General features: G+C 43.9%; 1 protein-coding gene across 3 annotated transcripts in view; it reads right to left on the bottom strand.

The window, feature by feature from the left end:
* LOC115137202 (inositol 1,4,5-trisphosphate receptor type 1-like) overlaps positions 1 to 27311 on the bottom strand; it is a 156219-nt gene that overhangs the window by 15366 nt on the left and 113542 nt on the right. The window contains exons 48-58 of one of the 3 annotated variants that reach the window (XM_065027815.1): positions 26495 to 26590; positions 26249 to 26386; positions 24059 to 24157; positions 23240 to 23432; positions 18664 to 18786; positions 13620 to 13795; positions 12953 to 13117; positions 12677 to 12866; positions 12358 to 12450; positions 10560 to 10708; positions 9738 to 9903 (exon numbers count right to left, since the gene is read on the bottom strand). In XM_065027815.1, coding sequence (XP_064883887.1) covers positions 9738 to 9903; positions 10560 to 10708; positions 12358 to 12450; positions 12677 to 12866; positions 12953 to 13117; positions 13620 to 13795; positions 18664 to 18786; positions 23240 to 23432; positions 24059 to 24157; positions 26249 to 26386; positions 26495 to 26590 — 1588 coding nt within the window. Of the gene's footprint in view, positions 1 to 9737; positions 9904 to 10559; positions 10709 to 12357; positions 12451 to 12676; positions 12867 to 12952; positions 13118 to 13619; positions 13796 to 18663; positions 18787 to 23197; positions 23433 to 24058; positions 24158 to 26248; positions 26387 to 26494; positions 26591 to 27311 lie in introns of all 3 variants that reach the window. The other 2 variants (XM_029673420.2, XM_065027808.1) reach the window with 2 other exon arrangements.

Raw genomic sequence — 27311 nt, 5'->3', positions numbered from 1 at the left:
GTATTCCTTAAAGAGGTGGGGTTTCAGGTGTCTCCGGAAGGTGGTGATTGACTCCGCTGTCCTAAGAACACTTACTCATTCAAGGGTTTTTCTTTATTTGTACTCTTTTCTACAATTGTAGAATAATAGTGAAGACATCAACACTATGAAATAACACATATGGAATCACGTAGTAACTAAAAAAGTGTTAAACAAAGATTTTTCAAATAGCCACACTTGATGACAGTTTGTACAATCTTGGAATTCTATCAGCTAGCTTTGCTTGGAATGCTTTTCCAACAGTCTTGAAGGAGTGCCCACATATGCTGAGTACTTGTTGGCTGCTTTTCCTTCACTCTGCGGTCCAAATCATCCCAAACGTCTTATTTTGGTTGAAATAATCCACAGTCGGGGGTTGTGGAGGCCAGGTCATCTGATGCAGCACTCCATCACTCTCCTTCTTGGTAAAATAGCGCTTACACACCCTGGATGTGTGTGGGGTCATTGTCCTGTTGAAAAACAAATGATAGTCCCACTAAGCCCAAACCAGATGGGATGGCGTATCGCTGCAGAATGCTGTGGTAGCCATGCTGGTTAAGTGTGCCTTGAATTCTAAATAAATCACAGACAGTGTCACCATTAAAGCACCCCCACACCATAACACCTCCTCCTCCATGCTTTACGGTGGGAAATACACATGCGGAGATCATCCGTTCACCCACACCTCATCTCACAAAGACACGGAGGTTGGAACCAAAAATCTCACATTTGGACTCCAGACCAAAGGACACATTTTCACAGGTCTAATGTCCATTGCTCGTGTTTCTTGACCAAAGCAAGTCTCTTCTTCTTATTGGTGTCTTTTAGTAGTGGTTTCTTTGCAGCAATTCGACCATGAAGGACTGATTCACAGTCTCATCTGAACAGTTGATATTGAGATGTGTCTGTTACTTGAACTCTGTGAAGCATTTATTTGGGCTGCAAATTATGAGACTGCTAACTTTAATGAATTTATCCTCTGCAGCAGAGGTAACTATGGGTCTTCCATTCCTGTGGCAGCCTTCATGAGAGCCAGTTTCATCATAGCGCTTGATGGTTTTTGCGACTGCACTTTCAAAAACTTTCAAAGTTCTTGAAATTTTCCGTATTGACTGACCTTCATGTCTTAAAAGTAATGATGGACTGTTGTTTCTATTTGCTTATTTGAGCTGTTCTTGCCATAATATGGACTTGGTCTTTTACCAAATAGGGCTATCTCCTTTATACCACCCCTACCATGTCACAACACAACTGATAGGCTCAAATGCATTAAATAAATACATTCCACAAATTAACTTTTAACAAGGCACACCTGTTAATTGAAATGCAGTCCAGGTGACAACCTCATGAAGCTATTTGAGAGAATGGCAAGAGTGTGCAAAGCTGTCATCAAGGCAAAGGGTGGCTACTTTGAAGAATCTAAAATATATATTGATTTGTTTAACACTTTTTTGGTTACTACATGATTCCATGCGTGTTAATTTCATAGTTTTGATGTCTACAATGTAGAAAATGGTAAAAATAAAGAAAAACCTTTGAATGAGTAGGTGTTCTAAAACATTTGACCGGTCGTGTATATAAGTTACCACTTCACTGTTCTGTTTATACCTTCTGTATCCTGTGCATGTGACAAATAAACTTACATTGTATTTGATATAGTGTGTGTTTACCAGAGATAGTAAAGTGAAGAACAACATGACCTGCACCAAAGTCAGTTTAGGATGTAGGCCAAGTACTAGATAGTGTATTTTTACCTTGAGTTTCCTTATTGTACGCTCCTGCTTTTACCACTTTTAGTGTTGAAATCTTTGGTTGTTTACTACAATACTCACTCTGTGTAGAACATGGCCTCACATGTGAATCCTTAAAGAGATGGGTGGGGCCAAAGCTTAAGAGGGTGTGAAAGATGCTGAATGGGTGTAGACAAAGAAGAGCTCTCCAGTTGGCATACCAAAACATTCAAGGGCCAATGTGGGTTTACAAGTTTATCAACTTTCGAAGCAGAATTACTTTTTCATTGTTCCTTAACTGTAGTGTATGATATACATTGGATAAAAACTATGTAGCTTTTATCCAATGTAAAACAAAAACACTATTTCAAATTTTGCTACATAGGACCGAATCCAGGTGGTGAGTCACATATGTTGATGTTGGGGTGGTGCTGGAGATGATGAATATGACTGTTACGGATACAGTTATCCTGTGTGTGTGTGTATCCTGTGTGTGTGTTTCTTTTCTCTCCTTCTCCCCTCACAGGTGAAAACCATCACTCTCCAATCAGTCAACAATCAATCATCAATCAGAAGACACACCTCCTCCTACTTCCTACCCTATCACAGTTCCTTCCCCATGGTTTAAAAACCCCATCATTTGTTTGCTCTAGAGCTCAATCTCTAGCTCAATCTCTCGCTCAATCTCTCTGTAAATGCCATGTTTGTAGGTCTCTGTGTTTCACTCTCGCTTTGTGTCTTAACCTCTCTTTTGTTTAAAGCACCTCCATAGCACTCTGTCATCACCTGTGAGTATTGTTTTTGGTTATGGTGTTTGTTTGTTGCTGGTGGGAAAAGGGGGAAACCAAGACAAGTCGCCCATGGGCATACACTACCCGTAGGTGAACTTTGTTAAATACACTAGTTAGAACTGGGCGGACCACCCACTGTATTTTTGGTTAGTTAGTTAGCTGTTGTTAAAGTAGGCTAGTCTAGCTTAGGGGTGTTTTTGAATACTTATTGTTTCTTTTCTTGGGTCCAGCTCAGCCCCTTTTCCTGCTCTCCCCATTACCGTGTGTTTATAAATAAACCTGGAGTTTGACGGTAGATTTCTGTTGTCGTGGTTATTTCGTGCACACTTTTACTTTGTCACAATAATAATTTGCATGAGTTATGTTACGGGTCTCATTACCATCCCCCCTAGACTGTCGGGCCAAAAGGGATTCGTAACATAAGTGGAGCCTCGTCCGGGATCTGTCATAACTGACACCCATGCCGCTCATGTAGATTGTTGTAGTGGTATAGTTCAGTGTTGAGCGTCATAGCTGAAGTAGCATTAGTGTTTGCTATTTTCTTTGGCACTTGTGAAGTAGTGTAAAATGACTACTTTTGATTTGAGATCCTTTTTGGATAACCCTTCGTGGGAGGTTTTTGACAAATGTCGTAGAGTTGATTTAATGACCTTGGCTGACCATTATTCAGTATCGATTCCGCAGAGTTTAGTTAAGGCGGAGGTTAAACGGCTAGTATTAAATGTATTGTTGGAAGAGCAGGTGCTTGTGTTACCGCTGCCTGAGTCTACTACCCGTGTAGGGGATGTTGCTGCTCCTGTAAGCCCATTGGTGTCTGATAATGAGGGAGAGGCTAAAACACCAGCCACATTGTCCCGTTTTGATCCACTCTCCCCACTGTCAAATGGTGATGCCAGGAGGGATGTCCGTTTAGCACAGTTCCAACTGGAGGTGGAAGAGAGAGCCCAAATTAGGCGAGAGACTCTCCAGTTGGAGATGTGTAAAATAGAGGCAGAAAAAGAACGAGAACAACGGCATTTGGAGATTGGAGTTCAAAATGCGCCAGATGGAACTGGAGGCAGAGACAGCGAGGCTAGCCTCCGGTCCTACTGTGCCTGTTTGTGAGCCGTCCTCACCTGCTGTGTCCTCAAACACGTTTGACATTAGTAGGCAGATTGCCTTAGTACCTTTGTTCAGAGAGTCAGAGGTTGACTCCTATTTTTGTGTATTTGAGCGTATAGCCGTAGCATTGAAATGGCCTGAAGAGGTATGGTGCCTATTACTTCAGTGTAAATTAACTGGTAAAGCCCAAGAGGTTTTGTCAGCGCTACCTCTGGAGGACAGTTTGAATTATGAAGTGGTCAAAGCTACTGTTCTTCGTGCCTATGAGCTTGTGCCTGAGGCATACCGACAGAGATTTAGGTCTCATAGAAAGTCTTCTAGTAAGACTTATGTGGAATTTGCTAGAGACAAGGGAAATCTGTTTGATAAATGGCATGCTGCTAGTAAGGTAACTGATTTCAACTCTCTCCGGGAGTTAATCTTGTTGGAAGAGTTTAAAAATTGCTTACCCGAACGCATTGTAGTTTACCTAAACGAACAGAAAGTATCCTCCCTGGCAGAAGCGTCTGTGTTGGCAGACGAGTTTGTGTTGACGCACAAGAGTGTGTTTTCGGTTCAAACTGAGAGTAGAGCCACTGAGTTTCCTACCTTTAGCCCTAGTCGGCCAGCAGTAGTATATCAAGCACGCCAGAAGAATGAGCGTCCCTGTTTCTATTGTCATAAAGTAGGACATATGATTAATGATTGCTTCCTGCTTAAACGCAAACAAGGGATGCCTCTTCGTGCCAAGCCACCAACAGGTGTTGCTCTAATTCGTACGGTTGTGAGGTCTGCAACAAAACAGGTGCCTCAGGGTAAGTGTAGTTTGAAAGTCTCAGTCCCCGACCGCAGTTATGAACCATTCATTTTCGAGGGATTTGTGTCCCTAACGAATGACGAAGCGTCTCAGCATCCGGTTAAAATCCTTAGAGATACTGGTGCGGCGCAGTCGTTTATATTGTCTGATGTGTTGCCCTTATCTGACGATACATATTGTGGTTCCAGTGTGTTAGTGCAGGGTATTGAAATGGGTTTTGTCCCAGTGCCATTGTACTTTGTGAAAGTACACTCTGAGTTAATCAGTGGAATATTCAGAGTGGGGGTACGCCCTATGTTGCCAGTGAAAGGTGTGACCTTTATAATGGGTAACGATATTGCCGGAGGAAAGGTAGTACCCGTATTGGAAGTATTGGATAAAAGTGACCACTCTCTCTCTAATGAGCTGGCACAGAGTTATCCACATGTGTTCCCCGCTTGTGCTGTCACTCGTGCTCAGGCACGACAAGAGGGTGACGAGATAGATTTGTCGAACACTGTTCTGTTCAAAGAGGTTGATCAAGAAGATGGATTGTGTGATACCTCTGAGAAGCTGATCACCTCTGACCAACAGCCCAGGAAAGAATCAAAGAACGTTGAACTTATTGCTGATGCAATACAGTTACCAGTCACTCGTGAGCAGCTGATTGCTAACCAAAAGGTTGACAACAAGCTTGCTAAATGTTTTTCTAGTGTTGTCTCATTGGAAGATGTGAAGAAGAAGAACGTGGCTTACTTCATTGATGGTAATCTCCTCATGCGTAAATGGAAATCCCATGTTGACGCGGATGGAGATTGGAATGCTGTTTACCAAATAGTGATTCCTACAGCCTTTCGACAAAATGTGTTATCCCTTGCTCATGATCACCAGTGGTCTGGTCATTTAGGAATCACAAAAACTTATGATCGGATCCTTCGACATTTCTTTTGGCCGGGTTTAAAACAAGATGTGGCTCAGTTCTGTCGGACATGCCACACATGTCAGATAACAGCAAAACCAAATCAGGTTATTCCTCCCGCTCCTCTTTGTCCCATACCTGTCATAGGTGAACCATTCGAGCATGTGGTGGTTGATTGTGTCGGACCGTTACCGAAGACAAAATCGGGTAACCAGTTTTTGTTAACGATAATGTGTATGGCTACAAGATACCCCGAGGCCATTCCTCTGAGAAGGATTACAGCCCCGGTAGTGAGTAAAGCCTTAATAAAATTATTCACGACATTCGGGTTACCTAGGGTGGTACAAAGCGATCAAGGAACCAATTTCCTATCCAAGCTCTTCAGGCAGGTGTTAAAATCCTTGTCAATTACGCACCGTGTGTCAGATTGGGATGAGGGAGTTCCTCTAGTTTTGTTTGCTGCTCGTGAAACTGTGCAGGAGTCCCTAGGTTTCAGCCCGGCTGAACTGGTGTTTGGTCACACAGTGAGAGGACCAATGAAAGTCCTTAAAGAACAGTTCTTGTCCCAAGAGTTGTGTACCAGAGATGAGAATGTGTTGGACTACGTTAGTCGCTTTCGTGAGCGCCTACACCAAGCTTGTGCTCTCGCAAAGGAAGCTCTGTCTTCCTCACAGAGGAGCATGAAAAGACACTATGATAAAGAGGCTGTTTCTCGTCCACTACAGCCAGGTGACCAAGTACTGGTGTTATTACCTGTTCCAGGATCTTCACTGTCAGCTCGTTTCTCGGGTCCTTATTTAATTGAAAAGAAAATAAGTGAAACTGACTATGTGCTTCAAACTCCTGATAGACAACGCCAATCTCGTGTGTGTCACATTAACATGTTGAAAGCTTACCACACCCGACCCATCACACAGTTAGAGAGTTCAAAAACAGAGGAAGGTACTGCTGTCTCCTCTGCTACTACTGCTATGATAGTGGACTGTCATATTGATGATGTTGATGGCTTGAGTTGCGCAATACTCAGCAGCAGTGTGTTAGATTGCCCAACTCAGAAATGCTGCTGTCTATCCAATCCGGTCTGGTTCATTTAACGGATGGACAGGCCAATGATATTATGAGGCTACTACACAGTTTTCCATGTCTCTTTAATGACGTTCCTACTCGCACAAATGTGTTGGAACATGACATTATTGTTGGAAATGCTACACCTATCAAGCAACACCCATATCGTATCAACGCTTCCAAGAGGAAGATAATGAGGGATGAGGTGAAATATTTGTTGGAGAATGACCTGGCTAAGCCAAGTTCAAGCCCTTGGAGTTCTCCTTGCATTCTGGTTCCTAAACCTGATGGTACGTCCAGGTTATGTACGGATTATCGAAAGGTAAATTCTGTCACAATGCCAGATTCGTTCCCGTTACCCCGACTGGACGACTGTATCGACACTATTGGTGCTGCTAAGTATGTAACTAAGTTAGACCTCTTAAAAGGTTACTGGCAGGTTCCGTTAACTTCACGTGCTTCTGAGATTTCTGCCTTTGTGACCCCAGACAACTTCCTACAGTACTCAGTCATGGCTTTTGGGATGCGAAATGCACCAGCCACTTTCCAACGACTGGTTAACTCCGTATTAGCTGGCGTTCCTAATTGTAGTGCATACCTTGATGACCTAGTGATTTATTCGTCTGAGTGGTCAGATCATGTTGACTCTCTAAGGGTAGTATGTGAACGGTTGGCAGCTGCTTCTCTAACCCTGAACTTGGCAAAGTGCGAGTTTGGGAAGGCTACTGTTACCTTTCTCGGTAAAGAGGTTGGCCATGGACAGGTGCGCCCTGTTGATGCCAAGGTCTTGGCTATAACTGCATTCCCTGCACCTACCACCAGACGAGAGCTACGCCGCTTTTTATGGATGGTTGGCTACTACCGTAGCTTCTGTAAAAATGTATCTGCGGTAGTTGCTCCATTGACCGATTTGCTTAGTCCGGCTAGATCATTTGTGTGGTCCCCTGATTGTAAGAGAGCTTTTGAATCAGCGAAAGCACTCTTATGTAGTACACCTGTACTTGCTGCCCCAGATTTTGAACAACCGTTCAAACTTGAGGTAGATGCTAGTGCCAGAGGTTCTACTGCAGCAGGACAAGAGTGGAGTGGATCATCCCGTTTGTTATTTTTCACGTAAATTTAATAAATGTCAAACAAACTATGCGACAATAGAACAAGAAGCTCTTGCTTTGTTGTTGGCTCTGCAATACTTTGAAGTATATATTGGTTCCAGTGCCCTACCCGTGATTGTATATACTGACCATAACCCCTTAGTTTTTCTCCACCGAATGTACAACCAGAACCAGCGCCTTATGCGTTGGGCGCTGATTGTACAAAATTATAATTTGGAGATCCACCACAAAAAGGGTTCTGATAATGTGTTGGCAGATGCTTTGTCTCGTGTGTGAAAATGATTTCTGTATGTTTTGCAAGGTTGTTGCTTTGTTGTGAGTATTCATTGAAATACTGTAGTCGCAACCCCTAGGGTTGCTCTTTTAAGGGTGGGAGTGTTACGGATACAGTTATCCTGTGTGTGTGTGTATCCTGTGTGTGTGTTTCTTTTCTCTCCTTCTCCCCTCTGGATAAGAGCGTCTGCTAAATGACTTAAATGTAAATGCAATGTACAATAGCCTACATAGATAAAAAAAAGTCCACTCAATATTTTGCTGCTCCCAAACTTGATCTTTTAATCAAGCTTAGGTGATTAAGATTTATTTCAAAGCAGTCTCAAGAGCCAAACCCTTTATCGATAGTCTTGACTACTTGGCAAAAGCATTTGGCAGGATGAATAAAAAATGCCTTCATCGAGAGGGGACGCTATGCTTGGTTTTTAATCAAATGAAAGAAACTGTTTCTATGTTGTTTCTAATGTATGTTTCTAAATACGAGGTTTACAACTCTTGTTGTTATGGGCACTGTGCATCACGGCTGGATTGGCTGCGCTTCCGCTGTCAAAAGCCATGCCATCACCAACCGTGTTACCTGCTTTTGGTTGGTCTTAAATATCCCCACCAGTGCTGCCTGAAACTGGCACTTTGGCACACATTTTTAGGGACACATCTCAGATATTTCCAACCCTCACACCTCAGAACAAGTGAGCTCATATAAAACTGGGAAATTACCAATCCTGGCACTAGGGAAATAGAAGAGGGTCGGCTTTAACAGGTCAATTGCAAATTAGTGTGTTTGACCATTGTGCTGGCTTAACGGCAGCCGGAAATAGAGCCCATATTGTTTGGAACAATATACTCTACAAGTACATGACATTTCCAAAGTGGGCTCTCTGCTAATTCTGAAGGTATGATCAATTTAGCGTTAGATGTTGTATGTTATGATCAATTATTGTTTGGCTGTGATTGGTTATTGACCTATAATGTCAATTTCTATGTATAAAATTAATCATATGATAAAAGTACCACCCTGGAAATATGACTTGTGTGAAGAGTATTTTGTTACAAACAATATGTCTAAAACTAAGCTAAATCAAAAAGGGTAGTTTTGAGATATTCATATTTTTTATGTTGAATAATTGAATGTGAAAATGTGTATTTCAGAGTATAATGTACCGAGATGTTTTATGTCTGTATCATGTACCGTTCACAGATACAAGGGTCTTACAGGAGGCATGTATGTATAGGTCTAAAAAGGGCCTAAGATGCTCAATTTCATAATGATTTTCCCCAAAAAATGGTTTATGATACAAATGTAAAAAGCTTGTTAAGAGATACAAAAATATATGCTCTCCTCCCACTGGCTTGGAATCATCCTATAGTAACACCAACCTGTTACAATCATGCTTGCAATATCTAACATGGAATGGATTTTTTTTTTAAATGGATAGGCTACAGTAACTAAAGCTGCAGTAATAGTTTGTATATGGTGATGTGATCCAGTACATTGCCATTGCATTGCACAACATGGTCAAGAATCTGCATTGGCAACAGGAGGAAGTTACTCCTACACATCAGCCATGACTAACCATTCTGGTTCTGGGAAGAGAAGGCGTTCTGTTGTTTACACTGCTGAGATGAGCAAAACAGCCCCCATTCTGCCACAGGCCAGCTGTGAGGCATGCAACATTAACAGCCTCAGACAGGCTTAAAGTGCAGGTTGAGACCACTCATCTGCAATGTCTGTTCATCCTCCTCCAACGCTCGCTGCACTGCAAACCTTGTTCTGAAATTGCACTGCTTCCGACTCTTCAGACCACAACCACTAGTCATTCCAACCCAAGCTCAAAATGGTAGCTACCACCATGATAGCTTAGCAGACAATCTCAGGCCGAGCGTCAGCCCACTGATCACTAGCATTGGACACAGGCCAGAAGAGCCAAGCCAGGTCCAGGTAGGGCCACTCACCGCAGATAAAGCATGTCGTCTTCAGGACTTCCTCTTTTTTTTGCTTTTCACTCCTGAGGTCGGCAAAGGTGTCGATGATGACTCCGAAGATGAGGTTGAGGACGATGATGATGACCAGGAAGAAGAAGAGCAGGTCATAGATCACCCTGCCAGCAAACAGAGGCTCCTACCAAAGACACAGAATACAGAAAAAAACATTTGATAACACACATCTGAACATTACAAATAGTCAACTGTCAAAAACGACTGCGGCTAAGAAACACGACTACAGCAAAGTTGTCCCAATAATTGAGATTGTAATGAAGCTAAAATGTATTTGTTTCTTCCCAAGTCTGGAACTGTGGGACATGTAAATGTTTTGGTGTTGTTAGGGCTGTGACGATTATGGAACGATTACTTGTCATGCAAATGGACACGGTTATTGTCATATTTGTCATTTTTGTTGAAAAATGTTTTGAACTTGTAATGCATCTTTGAAAACAAGCTACAAATACAACACAGCTTTGGTGACAACCTTGTCCCAAAAACGAATGGTTTTTACCGCTTGGAAGTTTTTGAAATTAAGCTTCTCCCCCCACCGTGCCATTCTGCTCGTAAAACAATGACCAACTTTACCCACTTCGTGTAAAAATAGAAAACTGCTATTGGGTAAACTAGTATATCCACTTCAATATAAAGTTGAATCCCCACTTCTCCTAAAATGAATGTAATAAGACAATAATTATTTTTAGTTCACGGTTATTGTCCATAATTGTCAGTAACACAATTATAAGATAATTGTACCAGGCTTAGGTGTTGTGTTCAACATGGGCATTTGCGTACCTCTTTGGATGGCTTCCGCAGGACGTCCCCCACACCACCTCCACTCCTCAGGCCGTGACTCAAGACAGTGACAATACACATGAGTAGAGAGTCACATGACCGCTCCTTGTCCTCGATCACTACTGCCGACGGCTGGGTGGCTATGGCAGCTACAGAGGGACATCGGGGACATGTATTGCACATAGTATATCCACAACAAATCCACAAAGCCTTTAAATCCACATCCTCTAACTCAAATCCACATTTCTCATATACAAGACCTCATAGCAAATTCTGCCTTGAGGAGAAAACAATAACTCGTCAATTAGGAAAATGTTGTGCAAACAAAACATCTCACTCAATAGAAATCTCATCCCAGCACAGGAACCACAGACAATACCGATCTGACCCTTCCAAACTGTTCTCACAAAACAACAAGTCACCAGACAAGCATCATTAATTTGGATGGTGGTGATGGTGGCGGTGGCCTCCATGAGGTTTTAACCCAGAATCCCCAGAGCCTGACAAGGTTCATACAAGGTTGTCTGAGCACATTAAGGCAGCATGTAGGTCGTCTTTGATTTGGGAGATTTTTCTAAAGAAGTCTTACAGGGTCCGTTAGAATGCCTGGATCCCAACATGCTGCCCCCTGCGCCCTCTCAGAGCGAACCCGTCAACCTGCCCTGGGCCTGATGGCAATTAACCCCTGACCTCTTCTCCCCTTCTTCTGGATCCTGGTCCTCCAGCAGCAGACGCACACGGCATGGCCTAAGTCCCTGTGTCCTGTGCCCAGGGTTGGGTGTTTTGCTCAAGGGCACAGACAGATTTTTCACCTAGTAGGCTCAGGGATTCGAAATAGCAACCTTTTGGATACTGGCCCAGCACTCCTAACCGCTAGCTACCTGCCATTTATCTATATGCCAACTGTGCACAACAATGCGTCATTTATCATAACCATTACAGATAACAAATCCTAATTGCAAAATGTCCTCACATATATTGAGAAGAAAAGGTGCAATTTAAGATACATTTATTGAAACCGTAATATCAACTGTTTATATTACACCGTGGAACACAATCTTCAAAAAGGCAGTAGCCTCAGCCATGCTGCTTGCTTGTAGAAGCCTTATGTTAGGAATCAAAAGGACTACATAAAAGGTAGGTTAAGTAAGGGATCACGGCGCAAAAGAAATGATGCGAGATTTCTGCTGCTTGGCCCCCTTCTTTGAATGTTTCTTTGTGCATATGATATCTCATGGAGCTAGTTGTGCTGTGATAGGAGAGCTTGATATTGCATAGTTTGCATTGCACATGGGTCAAATTTCATCAGTTTGATCAAAATACTTTGAAACCTCACACCATTTGGCGGCCATGCTGATAGTGCCCACTTCTCGCTATGTGCTTGAAACAACCCCCCCACAGCCAATCAGAAGCATTTTCCATCAAATATTTGCCATTTATATTTTTAAATTTTAAATATTAAAAAAAATAAAAATAAAGAAGTTGTAATGTGATAGTTAACCCAGCTCTATCTCAATGTAACACATTTAACTTTGACAAGAGTTCTGAAATACATTTGACAAATAGTTCTACAATATTTGAAAAGAAAAACGATTTCTGGTTAAAGATGGAGTTTTGATGTCATTCGGGTACTCATGCCCCTCCCTAAACCAGGCCTAATCTCATGACTGCCCGGCCGTACACGTTTACGGCTCAGTGGAACTATGGGAAGCTTCTCCTCTGGAGGAGGGTAGACTTAGGGGTCTGTGAGGATGCAGAAGCCCGCGCACACACATTTTCCTTTCTCTTGAGCACATACCATCCACAACAGCTTCTGTGGAGCAGTTCTCCCCACTGTCCTTCCGACACACTTCTGCTGATAGGAACTCTCCCACCATACTGGCTCCACTCTCTGCCAAACAGGAAAACATAGGGTCAGGAGAAACTTTTGTGCCTTTTTTGGCTCAGCATTGTCTATTGCAAACGAGGGACCATATTAGGCCTTACAGACTTAATTTACAGCAGGAAACCTGGTGCAAGTTTTAAATGTGACAATCAGGGTGGGGAGGATAGACTGAGGAAGCCATTCTGTTTGGGAACTTTAAGTGACATAGGGAGCGCGTGCTCTTTGACCTTACCAAGTGTTTTATTAGGTATCCTGTCAATGTTAAGGAGAAAGTCATCCTGGAAGAAGATGTAGCCCACGATGGAGAAGAGGTAGACCAGGATGAGAGCCAGCACGGCTGTCAGCAGGATGGAGCGGCCATTACGGGTTACACTCTTGATCACATTCAGCAGCGTCTCCTCCCTGTACACCAGGTCAAAGAGCTGCAGGAGAGACAAGAGAAAAACACAGCTTAGTGGGAAGCAGGGGGGGCTGAGTGATTGAGTGAGTGAGTGAGTCCAGTTCTTACCAGCAGACTGTAGAAGAAGACATGGACGAAGACGCCCAGACTACAGATGATCAGGTAGAGGAGGTGGTAGAGGAACTCGACATCCATGATCATGGCCTTGTAGCCCCGCGTGAATGTCCCTCTGTTCCCCACGAAACTCATCAAGAAGATCATCTTATTGCCCACCTGAGGAACAGTGGAAAACATGGAGGGATTGAGCAACAACTTTACCAGGTTAATTTAAAAGGTAAATACTGGCATGCAAAAACAAAGTAGGGATATTCAGAAACAACCAGGCATAGAAGACAAACACAACCAACTTAGAGAGACTGGCATAGATACAGGTCAACAAGAGGTGGACTTGAACACAGTGAAGTTGACATCGGTGACTTAAAAATATGTTGTGTAAAAGCATGAGTCATGCATCTATCCAACAGGTATTTATTCATTAGAAGACATGTCATTTAGTGTTTAGTTGGCCTGGTTGACAAGAGTGCCACAGCTCTGTGGAATCCCACAGTGACGCACTACACACCTCACCTCACATACGGGCGAGGTGAGGACACTGGACGGGGTGTTTGAGGGCACAGAGGCTACTGTAACCTAACGTGGCAGGCGTAAAAGCAAGGACCCAGTGACCAGAAACCCCTCCAGTCACAGAGGCACACACACTTGCAGACACACTTACGTTGAAGGCCCCTAGGAGGAAGAGGGTTGGCTCCAGGCCCACAGAGAAGATGAGGCGGAGGATGGTTGAGGCGATGAGGACCCGGACGCCGTGGGGCTGGGGCAGAATGATGACAATGGCCAGGGAAACCAGCATGGCGATCCACAGCAGAGCTGACAGGTGACCATCCAGGGTACCTGGAGAGAGGAGGTGGGAGAGGAGAGAGGCAAGAGTAGGGTTAAAAAGGAGGGAGGGATGGGATGTGGATCGTGTTGTCCATGTAAGATGCCTACTATAATATACCTACAGTAACACATAGGTTTACTGTAAATTACATCGCTTTTAAAAGTAGATCCAGTTAAATATCTGTTTACATTAAATGTTGATTCAAAAGAAAAAAGCAGCCAACACTACAAGCACTGGCTCATCCAACTGCTGTAATGATAGTATTAACGGGGCAAACAATAATATGTTCTTGGCCTCCAGTGAGGGATATCCCTCTGCAGTAATTTCACCTGTTGGACATGTTCAGACACATTCTTCTCCCCAGGGAGATGAGGCAGAGCTCTAAAGCGTTACAATACTAACAGTTACATAATACGGAAAGTGTGACATCAGATCGTTGTGGCTCAGTGAAGCTTTATAATGAGCTTACCTGGCACTAACTTGGTGGCTTAGTCCCAGCTCTGCTCTGTGCAACACAAGGACAAAGTCAGTCGAAGAACTGTTTGTTTGTTTGTTTGTGTGTGTGTGTGTGTATATACACATCTGTGCATGTGTGTGTGCGTGTGTTAAGCTGAAAACAAGGTCAGTCGTCTTTGCCGTATTCACTTCCAGGCCCCAGCCAGAGGCAAGTTTTGAGCTTCCTCCCACTCCCTCCCTGTCCGTGCCCCTCTCTTCTCCTCTCCTCTCCGTGGAGAGATCACATGACAGGTGCTCGTTACATAACTGGGTCCGCTAAAAATACCACTGGCTCCTGAGAAATTCATGAGGGATGGTCTGGGAGGGATCCCAGGCCTGCCGGCTGACAGCACGCCAGGGAGCTAGACTCCGCCGCCACGGAGGGAGGAATGGACGTCACAGGCCTCCTCTCCAAACCCCATTCCTTTCTCTCCAAAAAGTCCAAATGATTCCACTACCAGAGTAAAGCAGAATGAGAGCAGGATGCAGCCACTGCTCAACACCTCCTCTACACACATTGTCTGATATCTTGAAAGGCCAAACAGGCAGGTCTGTGGAACAGACTTCAAAGCAGATTCTCAGAGTGGACACATGGTCAAAAGACAAGAGAGGAGTTTCATCTGTTAACATGGCTAAGTGAGGCTCAAGTATTCTCCCTCCCAACAGGCAGCTGCTATGCCAGCCATGCCACACTGACCCACCTCCAGAAGAGTGGAGAGGCATGAAGCATACAGCTCAACCAGGTCCTCTCCAGACAAACACTTCCCTGGGAAGTCTTGAGCAGACTGGGACAAGCAGCACACTATGGAATGACTGCTAGGCTTTTTCTGACTTGTTTTATAGGAGAGTGCATCAGCTGAGCTCTGGGCAAGGCTCACCACTGTAAATGCACAGGGCCTTTAGAGAAACTAGCATTGTTTAAAGTCGTAAAGGCTACCAGGCCACTGAAGTTCACTTCTCTTTTACAAGCAGCTGGTTTGAACATTAACAACGAGCAGCATCAGAGCTGGCATACATCCGGAGAGACATTATTATGGACCAATTAACTGTATATGTGTTTAAGATTTACTACTGAGTAATAATGATTCAAGAGCCAAGCTTCTATGCACATGATGGCTGGCTACATCATTCTTTTTTTTAACTAGGCAAGTCGGTAAAGAACAAATTCTTATTTACAATGACGGCCTACCCCGGCCAGACCCTAGCCTGGACGACGCTGGGCCAATTGTGCGCCACCCTATGGGACTCCCAATCACAGTTGTGATACAGCCTGGAATCGAACCAGGGTCTGTAGTGACCCGTCTAGCACTGAAATGCAGTGCCTTAGACCGCTGCGCCACTCGGGAGCCCACAAAAGTTAAATTATGTTAAGCCAAAATCATATCCGCCCTCGCTGATGTCCTGAGCTGAACCCTACAGTCTGATGCTAATCTCTTTGAAGACACTGGAAACCACATGAATGTATTCTAGCTCTAAGCTAAAAGCGTTTTCGCTTCTCTCTCTCTCTCTCTCTCTGAGGAAGTTCAAAACAAAAGGGACTGCGCCGCTTGACCCCAGACAGAACAATGTAAAGTTTATGCGAGTCACAATGTGGGTCTTCTCTCGGCAACTCTGCCCTGGAACAATAAAGGCCTTAATGACTGGGGCTGTGTTTTACACATCACCACAGACTAACAGAGAGAGAGAGAGAGAGAGAAAGAGAGAGAGAGAGAGAGAGCAAGAGAGCTGGAGAGAAAAGGCAGTTATGTGAAAATGTCTCTAAAATGACTAAATAAATCCTGTTTATTCAATTCTGACATTGCACAGGGGCAACAGTTTCCCCTTGCACACTGGCATACAGTGAAGGTAAAAGATAGGATTTAAAAGCTTGAAATCAATTCTAAGCCCCGCCTGGGCCAACTACAAGAGCAGCTCAATTATGCCATGTTCAATACCTAAGCCTAATGAGTGACTATGCTCTTGCCTGACCATATGTTCCAAAAGAAATGTCACATTTCACAGTCTGGGGCAGTGAAATGCACTGATCCTATAAGATGGTAAGATCTTAATTGCATACTTCTCATGTCCTTTCTACTCGTCTCCTTCTCAAAACCCATTGGAGGAGAAGGTCAGAAGGCGTTCTCATCCAAGGGGTTTTGAGAAGGAGACAAAGAGAGAGGATGCGAGGATTATGCAATTGAGATCTTCTCATTGAGTATTACTTGTATTGTGTATTCATCGTTTTCTTTATCTTTATTTCCACAGATACAATGATGTTCAAGATCGGTATATACGACCTGTACTGTATATACGACCTGTATAAAATATCTGTATATAAGACCTGTATATAAGATATGTACTGTATATACGACCTGTATATAAGACCTGTACTGTATATACGACCTGTAAATAACTGCATTCTTGTGTTTTTCTTTTTTTCTTCTGTCACATTTCATGTTTTATTTATTATTTATACAACAGGTTGGTCTAATCCTGAATGCTGATTAGTTAAAAGCGCATTCCAGCCGGTGTCTATTTCACAAGATACCACAGGCTAAATCTATGACAGTAAAATGCCTATTTAGTCTGTTCCATCTGACTGCGCAATCAACATTCTCATCAGCCCAAGCAGGGAAGTTCTAAACTTGATCTCCACTATAAAAAGCATCTAGACATTATCTCACATTTCTTTTAGACTAACAATTTGTTTTTAACAGCAGAGATGTATTAAACCTTACTGTCTGTCTCTCCGACATTTGCAACATTGTTTCAATATTCAAATTCGATCTCCAACTGTCCCCTAGTAATGAACGTGTCAGGGTCTGGATGAGTGATAGAGGGAGGCAGCCTTTCTCAGCAGGTCGAAATCATTAAATCAGCATAATTGTATGGATGTACACAAAGAAATGTCAATTGAAAAAAGGTCAAACAAAATGAAGTGTAGCTAGTTTGCAGTGTTTCCAGCTTCAGTTTGAAGTTATTGTGTTAGCTGTGTTGTTGACATCTCCTTTGAACTACAGTGTCCTAACGAGAGAGCACATTTTCTATGCCAGGCGAAATCGTGCCTCATTAGCGCATTGTTATGGATGTATCCAAATAAATGTCTCTAGAAAACAGCCAAATGCAGCAACTGTTGTTGTTCTGTCTGCACTGTTTGATGTGACTGTAAGTTAGACGTAGTTGGCAAGCTAGCAAGCAAGGGATAAGAACGTTGCCAGCCAGTATAGAAATGGAACATGTAGAACGAATGACTTGGTCAAGTCCATAGATACAGAACAAAAAGACTTATCAACTGGGTCGCGTCTCTAGCAACCGAACCAATAGCACAAACGACCACCCGCCTTGGGTAGCAACCCTAGATTTGTTTTGGGACTATATCTTGTGGAAGGATGATAAAGTATGAATAAATTCATCTAAATATTTTTTAAATTAAAATATGTCAATAATTATTTTAATATGTTGGGCCGGTTTGCAGGCCCTCAACCATGTCTCAATTACAGCATTATCTTACCCTCAAAACACTGGCTTTTCGGGCATTATCACTTAACTATATTACTACCTTTATTGCACATTATTGGGAAGGAGCTCGCAAGTTAAGCATTTTACTGTACTGGTTTACGCCTGCTGTGTTCTGCGCATGTGACAATAAAACTTGAAACTTGAGAGACAGATACATGGCAATGGATCCTGACTGAAGACTCGTCAGCATCAGAGTGAAGACAGGAGTCTGGTGACAGGTTAATTAAGTTAATGTGTGTGTGCGTGTGGGTGTGTGTTTAGCTCAAACCCCATATCAATAATCAGGCCAGGGCCTGATTCAGAGGACCTGACATTAATAAGTGATGCCAGTGACACCTAAACCACAGGCATGAGACAGGAATCCAGCCTTGCATCACAGATCAGAGGTAAAGGTTACCTTCATAAATGTATGAAAGACATTGTTTTAAATATTCAAATAATTATCTCAAAGACATTGTGTGGAATAGGTAGCCACATAACCGTGATGCACTCATAATATAGCTTTACAAACACACTTGCTTCAAACTGTTAGCTAAGTCATCCTGAGCATGACTAAATAAGCATAAATTACTGTTGAAATGTACAGTATTGTGAAATCACAATATTTTCAGAGAACAGTTTGAAAACAGTGGTGACCAAGTTTATGCTCAATTCACCTTCCCAAACAACTTGAGTTTGTGTGTAATGTGCGTTGTAATGTAGTTCCCTTGCTTTAATGGTCTGTGCTTGTCATTTGCTTCAATGTCCTGTTTGGTAACAGTCACACTTGTAGAATTAAACGGAGAACACATACAGAAATCAGCCATCGTTTGGCACAGATACCCTGCAGATTATTTAGCTGAGCGAGAGAGAAGGTAGGGGAGAAGGAGGAGAGAACTTCACTGACCTCCGCGGATTCCTTCCAGAGGGTAGAAGAAGGCCACCAGCAGGTTCATGAGCACGGCCAGGTTGAAGGAGATGCTGCTCCAGAAGGACATGTTACGAGAGCACCAGTATAGAATGGGCTGGGCTGGAGAAGGGACGAAGAGGGCCAACACACTTGGTCAATACATAGTCATTGGGACCACCTCTACACCAGAAAACATTGCAATGCTACAACTACACCACCATCACAATACTGCTGCACTCGCCAAACTTAGACAAGATTCACAGAACACATCACAGGAGATGCACATACACGTACAGTATCTATAGTGCGTAAACACATTTGACAGAGCATTCATTGGAGGATTGTCCATTGAGATCATTCTGTATAATGAAAAGCACTTTATAAATTATTAATATTATTATGCACAATGCAGAGGTTCTTAAAGGGATACTTCAGGAGTCAGGTGAACTCATGGATACCATTTTTAATGTCCATGTATGCAGTTTTAAGGAAGTTGCTAACAAGCGCTAACACAACTGCTAACCAAATGTTAGTGCAATGACTGGAAGTCTATAATATCTATTAGTAGATACCCATAGAACTTCCAGTCATTGCACTAACACTAGTTAGCATTTGATCACAAAACTACCTCCAACTTCCTTCATACTGGGCACAGAGACAAACATTTTATCAACAAGTTTATCTGACTCTAGGGAAAATCCTGAAGTATCCCTTCAAAAATCACAATTGCATCTAGAGCTAAATCTCAAATATAAGACATACCACTAGGGGTTAGAATTTTGTCTAGTATGACATTTTTGAAAGATTTTGTATTTGGTTACAGTTGTAGGAAGGTTACTGTTAACTGGTACCCAAACTTCATGGGTGATTGGGTGATTCACTTGTCAGTTTTTCTCGCAGCAAATAATACACCCCAGTGGCACGTCTTCAGTTCACTGAAGTGTTTGCCTTTTTTGTGTCAGCTGAAGCATTCAACCCAGTAGGGCAGCATTTCTCAAACTCAGTCCTGGGGACCCCAAGGGGTACACATTTTGGTTTTTGCCCTTGCACTAGAGAGTTGATTCAAATAATCAAAGCGTGATGATGATAGTACTACATACAATGGTTACATAAGCTTACACACCAGAGCAGTGTTTCCATTTTCGTGTCTTTAGCCTGCTAGCCGCGGCCCGCTAGCTGTCTAGAGCATATCGGCTGTTAGCTGAATAGGTCCATCAGACTACTTCTTGGGCCACTATACCTATGTTGCCAATTGGACTGGTACACTTTACAACACAGAACCCTACTAATCCATCACGACTGGTCTACTGACGTAAACGCAAGAGGCGGCGCCGCACGAGGAGGCTATAAACAGACTTCCCCCGTCGCGACGTCCCTCTGAGGCCCTTCTGCTAGCTCGCTTGCCCCGGCCCGCTAGCTGTCTGAATAGCCGTGTCTCCAACCAGCCTCACTACTCACTGGACCCTTACGATCACTCGGCTGCGCATGCCTCTCCTTAATGTCAATATGCCTTGTCCATTGTTCTGGTTAGTGATTATTGTCTTATTTCACTGTAGAGCCTCTAGCCCTGCTCAATATACAGTACCTTAGCCAACCCTTTAGTTCCACCTCCCACACATGCAATGACATCACCTGGTTTAAAGGATGTTTCTAGAGACAATATCTCTCTCATCATCAATCAATGCCTAGGCCTACCTCCACTGTATTCACATCCTACCATACCTTTGTCTGTACATTATGCCTTGAATCTATTCTATCGTTCCCAGAAACCTGCTCCTTTTACTCTTTGTTCCGGACGTACTAGACGACCAGTTCTTATAGCCTTTAGCCGTACCCTTATCCTACTCCTCCTCTGTTCCTCTGGTGATGTAGAGGTTAATCCAGGCCTTGCAGTGCCTAGCTCCACTCCTATTCCTCAGCTGCTCTCATTTGTTGACTTCTGTAACTGTAAAAGCCTTGGTTTCATGCTAGTTAACATTAGAAGCCTCCTCCCTAAGTTTGTTTTATTTACTGCTTTAGCACACTCTGCCAACCCGGATGTCCTAGCTGTGTCTGAATCCTGGCTTAGGAAGACCACCAAAACCCCTGAAATTTCCATCCCTAACTATAACATTTTCCGACAAGATAGAACTGCCAAAGGGGGCGGTGTTGCAATCTACTGCAGATATAGCATGCAGAGTTCTGTCTTACTATCCAGGTCTGTACCCAAACAATTCGAGCTTCTACTTTTAAAAATCCACCTTTCCAGAAACAAGTCTCTCACTGTTGCTGCTTGCTATAGACCACCCTCTGCCCCCAGCTGTGCTCTGGACACCATATGTGAACTGATTGCCCCCCCATCTATCTTCAGAGCTCATGCTGCTAGGTGATCTAAACTGGGACATGCTTAACACCCTGGCCATCCTACAATCTAAGCTTGATGCCCTCAATCTCACACAAATTATCAATGAACCTACCAGGTACAACCCCAAAACCGTAAACACGGGCACCCTCATAGATATCATCCTAACCAACTTGCCATCCAAATACACCTCTGCTGTTTTCAACCAAGATCTCAGCGATCACTGCCTCATTGCCTGCATCCGTAATGGGTCTGCGGTCAAACGACCATCCCTCATCACTGAACAGGCCTTTCTAATCGACTTGGCCAGGAAGAATATTGACCTCATCCCATCAGTTGAGGATGCCTGGTTATTCTTCAAAAGTGCCTTCCTCACCATCTTAAATAAGCATGCCCCATTCCAAAAAAATTGAACCAGGAATAGATATAGCCCTTGGTTCTCTCCAGACCTGACTGCCCTTGACCAGCACAAAAACATCCTGTGGCATTCTGCAATGGTATCGAATAGCCCCCATGATATTCAACTTTTCAGGGAAGTTAGGAACTAACATACACAGGCGGTTAGGAAAGCTAAGGCTAGCTTTTTCAAACAGAGGTTTGCATCATATAACACAAACTCAAAAACGTTGTGGGGCACTGTAAAGTCCATGGAGAATAAGAGCACCTACTCCCAGATGCCCACTGCACTGAGGCTAGGAAACACTGTCACCACCGATATTTTATTTTAATTGTATTTCACCATAATTTAACCAGGTAGGCTAGTTGAGAACAAGTTCTCATTTGACCGCCAATCCCTTTGACCGCCAATCCCTTCCTCGGCCAACATAAGCAACGCTCGCCTCGCCTTCTGCCCACATGGTTTTTGATCAGAGGGTCGGACGGTTTGCGCGGCGGCTGCTATTTTGGAGGCAGCTTCTTCATTTGAAAAGAGGAACGGAGGGTGGGGACTTTTATAAACAGTACAGGGCTCACAGAGTGACAGACAGGCAGGCAGAAACACGCTCCCATTGAGGAAACAAAGAGTGCAGTCATACAGCGTTCACAGCCTGAGAGAGAGGGGGGGGGGGGGGGGGGTTGGAAGAATCAGGAACTGTGTGTCAATAGGGAGACGCCCTACTGAATGTGTAACATGGGGGATGTTTTGTGGGTGGACTTGGGATGAGGGCATCAACAATCACACCATGAGTTATTGTAGGACTGTTTTTTTTCTTCTTCATTTTTTTAACCTCCCATGAGGCTTAGGGTGTTATACTGTTTGCAAACAGATTCTGAGAACGCTAATCTTGTCTAACTCTCTACCTTTACAAAAAATAATTTATTCTCCCAATCTATTGAATCACTCTCTCCCCCAGTCCCTCTCATGGCATCTGGTTCCCATTCATCAAGTAGGCCTAATCTGGTCCTGTCCTCCACCACACTCTCCAGCAGTCCTATAGATGGCTCATGACCTGATTGCTCTCAGTCTGTGCTGCCTGAACCCTTGTGGGCCTGGGGTCAGCAGTTGTGTCTGATGGTCTGCTGGATCCTGGACTGACTCTCCCTGGTCGAGACCCACCCAGACTGACCTCCAATCCCCTTACACCCTATTCTCAGAGCAGCTCATCCTCTCGTCTAGCTATCTATTCACTCCCTATGAGACAGGGCCATGGCATGTACTCAGTCTAGTAAACAATTCAAATATATCCCATCTGATTGTGTGCGTGTGTGTTTCTGTGATAAGAAAGATGAATTCTCACCTGACATAAACAACAACCCATCATAATTAACTGAATGTGAATGTATGGGCTGGGAACATAAACAAAAGTACAGTACTGTAGCTGTGGGGCGTGAACAGGAGTCAATCAAGAATTTCATAATTCTTTACGAGACGTTGCAGAAAGTCACACCCACATTCTCAACAATCCTCCCTCTGTCATGAAACATTTCACTCCAACCTTACACTGTAAATATCTTAGCCTTTATCCACTTTATGTTAGGTGCTCTAACTTAACATACAACCTTTACATGCACAACCTTTACATGCCCTCTACCCTCCCTCCCTTCCATCCAGGGTTCAGGGTGGGTCTCTGGCCCACGGAGGGAGAACCCAACCCAGCCTGGGGGGTCTCCTGAAGGGCCTGGAGGGGTCAGGGAGGGCTGAGGGCATGTAAAGCAGGTACCTAGTATAGAGAGGTAGGGAGAGGGACGCACAGGGAACCGTGTTTGCGTTACCAGTGGTTGGCTCTTGAGTACCTCGCAGCTTCTTCTGCCAGTTCATCTCGTTGAAGAGGTCCTCAGAGCGCAGGAAGAAGTCGTTGATCTTGCTGCCCTGCTCATCACGCTCCGTGGTATAGTACACCCGCAGCTTGGACTCGTTGGTGAGGAACTCACAGATGTTGGGCACGGGGAAGACTATCTGCTCCATGGTGCGATCCAGCCGCACAATCTGGAAACAACCACATGCAGCCAACGCTGCCTGTCACAGACATTCTCTCTCAGGGGGGGACGGGCAACTCTAGGTCCTGGACTAGGTAGGCCCCAAACTATTTGGTTAGATAGTGGCATGTTGGTTACTATTCTTCCCCTTGGAAAAATGGCTAAGACATATTTTAGCTACAGTAATGTTATACACCAGAAGAGGAGTAGAGAGTGTGTATAAGTGGCTGTGTGTATAAAAGCACTTTGCAACACTACACTAATTTGATAAGCTCTTCCAGGTTTGAGGTTTGTCAACAGACAGCATTCTTTCCCCTTGCTGAGCACACAGTGGAACAGGTGCAAACATAACAAAGCTGCTAGTCATTTTCAAATGCTAACAAAATACTAACAGTATGAAAAGCAGGCCAAGAAAAATAACGTGACTGTCACATGAGTAGGGTAATAAAAAGTCTAAACATATTTATGACAAAATATATGTTGCAATCCACCATATTGAACACAGGGGTAATAAAACAGAAAATGACATAGTAAAAACACAGTGGAAAAAATATAACTTTTCCGTGCAGGGAGAGGACACCGGCAGGGGCAGAGCCACAATAGCTGACTCTCCTGAATCAGACTAAAATGACTGACCTCAATCTGAGCTGTGTGCTTGGCATAGAATTCCAGGGCTTCATCCCCCTCCCCATAGGTCTTCAACAAGGCCTGCAGCTCCTTGTTGTGGCGGGCCAACTGGAACAACATTGTATGAATGTACTAATGTCGTCAGGTGATGTACCACATTATAGTTGTGAATATTCATTGTACAGACATAAGTCCAAATTGACAATCAGGGTTTTCTAAGTCACCAACTTCATGTTTTTGTGTCTATTTGGCAGGTGGCATGGAACGTGCTACGTGTGGGGACAGGTGACTAACACTGATCTCTGCCGTGTCTGACACGGCAGCGTTCACCCACTAGCCAGCAGGGCATCATGCCTTGGGATCAACATTTTCATCTACATACAGTACTTTCGGAAAGTATTCAGACCCCTTCCCTTTTTCCACATTTTGTTACATTACAGCCTTATTATAAAATTGATTAAATACACTGTAGCCTCCATCATTCTTAAATTGAAGAAGTTTGGAACCACCAAGACTCTTCCTAGTGGGGGCCTCGTGAGTGGTGCAGCAGTCTAAGGCACTGCATTGCAGGGCTTGAGGCCTCACTACAGACCGGGTTCGATCCAAGGCTGTGTCACAACCGGCCATGATTGGAAGACCCATGAGGCGGCACACAATTGGTCCAGCGTCGTCCGGGTTAGGGGAGAGTAGGCTGGCCGGGATTTCCTTGTCCCATCGCGACTCTAGCTACTCCTTGTGGCGAGCCGGGCGTCTGCAAGCTGACTTCGGTCGCCAGCTGGACGGTGTTTCCTCCGACACATTGGTGCTTCCGAGTTAAGCAGGCAGTGTGTCAAGAAGCAGTGCGGCTTGGCAGGGTCGTGTTTCGGAGGACGCATGGCTCTTGACCTTCGCCTATGACGAGTCCATAGGGGAGTTGCAGCAATGGGACAAGACGAACTACCAATTGGATATCACGGAATTGTGAAGAAAAAGGGGTCAAAAATAATAAAATACTCTTCCTAGAGCTGGCCACCCAGCCAAACATTGCAATCGGAGGTGAAGGGCCTTGGTCAAGGAGATGACCAAGAACCCGATGGTCACTCTGACTGAGCTCTAGCATTCCTCTGTTGAGATGGGAGAACCTTCCAGAAGGACAACCATCTTTGCAGAACTCTACCAATCAGGCCTTTATGGTAGACTGGCCAGACGGAAGCCACTCCTCAGTAAAAGGCACATGACAGCCCGCTTGGAGTTCGCCAAAAGGCGACTAAAGACTCTCAGACCATGATAAACAAGATTCTCTGGTCTGATGAAACCAAGATTGAACTCTTTGGCCTGAATGCCAAGTGTCACATCTGGAGGAATCCTGGTACCATCCCTACGGTGAAGCATGGTGGTGGCAGCATCAGTGGCAGGGACTGGGAGACTAGTCAGGAACGAGGGAAATATAAACAGAGCAACGTACAGAGAGATGCTTGATGAAAACCTGCTCCAGTGTACTCAGGACCTCAGGATGGGGTGAAGATTCACCTTCCAACAGGACAACAACCCTAAGCACACAGGCAAGACAAGGACAAGGAGTGGCTTTTGAACAAGTCTCGGAATGTCCTTGAGTGGCCCAGCCAGAGCCCGGACTTAAACCCGATCGAACATCTCTGGAGACCTGAAAATAACTGTGCAGCAACACTCCCCATCTAACCTGACAGAGCATGAAAGGCTCCCCAAATACAGGTGTGCCAAGCTTGTAGCGTCATACCCAAGAAGACTCAAGACTGTAATTGCTGCCAAAGGTGCTTTAACAAAGTACTGAGTAAAGGATCTGAATACTTAATCAAATGTAATATTTCAGTTTTTTATTTTTTATAAATTTGCTCAAATTGGCCTGAAAAACTGTTTTTGCTTTGTCATTTGTCATTTTGTGATAATTGATGATAATTAATACAAAAAATCTATTTTAGAATAAGACTAATGTAACAAAATGTGGAAAATGTCAAGGGGTCTGAATACTTTCCGAATGAACTGTAACTGTCGGTGTTGTTCACCCACATAACTACATGAATAGACACAATCGTGTATAGAGCTGTATTGTGCCTCAGGGGGGTTAGGGTGGAAGCAAGGAGTAGTGCTCTGATGTAATTATGACTATAGGTTGTGTAGCTGTTACAGGGGTACTGTATGGGGGTGGACAATTGCATGCAGCCAGTAAGTGATCTACAGTACCTGATGAGCCAGGATGTAGATGTTATGGCCCACGTTTTGTGGAGAGGCTGCATGCTCTTCCTCGCCATCTTCATCTTCCTCAGCAGGCTCATTTGGCTCCACCTCCCCCTGCATGTAAGCCTTTTTAATCACCTCCACCTGCACATGAACGTCACAAACCAGACCGTCAGATAACTTCGCCTTAACATTGTCCTCTGTGCTGTGCTGCATGTGCATCTTGCAACCAATACTGTATATGCCACTTACCAGTTCTTTGGGCCTCATGTTGTATAGTATCCTCTCTGCGTTCTCACTGTCGTGGCGACTCTCCATGATGGCCAAGAGGAGCTTGGATGCATTATTCTGGAACAGAAAGAGAGCGGTGCAATGGAGACAGAACATCAGGAGGATGGATAACATTCAGGTTGTCATGAGTGCTGAAGGTTAAAAAATGCATTGAAACAAAGATTTAAGCCTACTGGAAAGACCTGGAGGGAAGCAAAAGTCATTCTGCTACATAAGAATAGTAATGCCCCCTTTACTGGCTCAAAAAGCCGACCAATCAGCCTGTTACCAACCCTTAGTAAATTTTGGGAAAAATGTAGTTTGACCAGATACAATGCTATTTTACAGTAAACAAATTGACAACAGACTTAAAGCACGCTTATAGGGAAGGACATTCAACAAGCACAGCACTTACACAAATTACTGATGATTGGGTGAGAGAAATTGTTTGATTAAACGATTGTGGGGGCTGTTTTGTTAGACATCAGTGCGGCTTTTGACATTGATTATAGTCTGCTGCTGTAAAAACGTATGTGTTTTAAACCCCATGCTATATTGTGGATAAAGAGTTACCTGTCTAACAGAACACAGAGGGGGTTCTTTAATAGAAGCCTCTCCAAAATAATCCAGGTAGAATCAGGAATTCCCCAGGGTAGCTGTGTAGGCCCCTTACTTTTAAAAATCTTTATTAATGACATGCCACTGGCTTTGAGTAAAGCGGATGCGGATGACTGAACACTATACAGGTCAGCTACTACAGCGACTGACACGTCTGCAACATTTAATTGGTGGCAACAAA

Source organism: Oncorhynchus nerka, linkage group LG2, assembly GCF_034236695.1.
Source record: "Oncorhynchus nerka isolate Pitt River linkage group LG2, Oner_Uvic_2.0, whole genome shotgun sequence".
Lineage (NCBI taxonomy): Eukaryota > Metazoa > Chordata > Actinopteri > Salmoniformes > Salmonidae > Oncorhynchus > Oncorhynchus nerka.
Note: the sequence above shows the minus strand (reverse complement) of the source record. Positions and strands in the feature narration are given on the sequence as shown.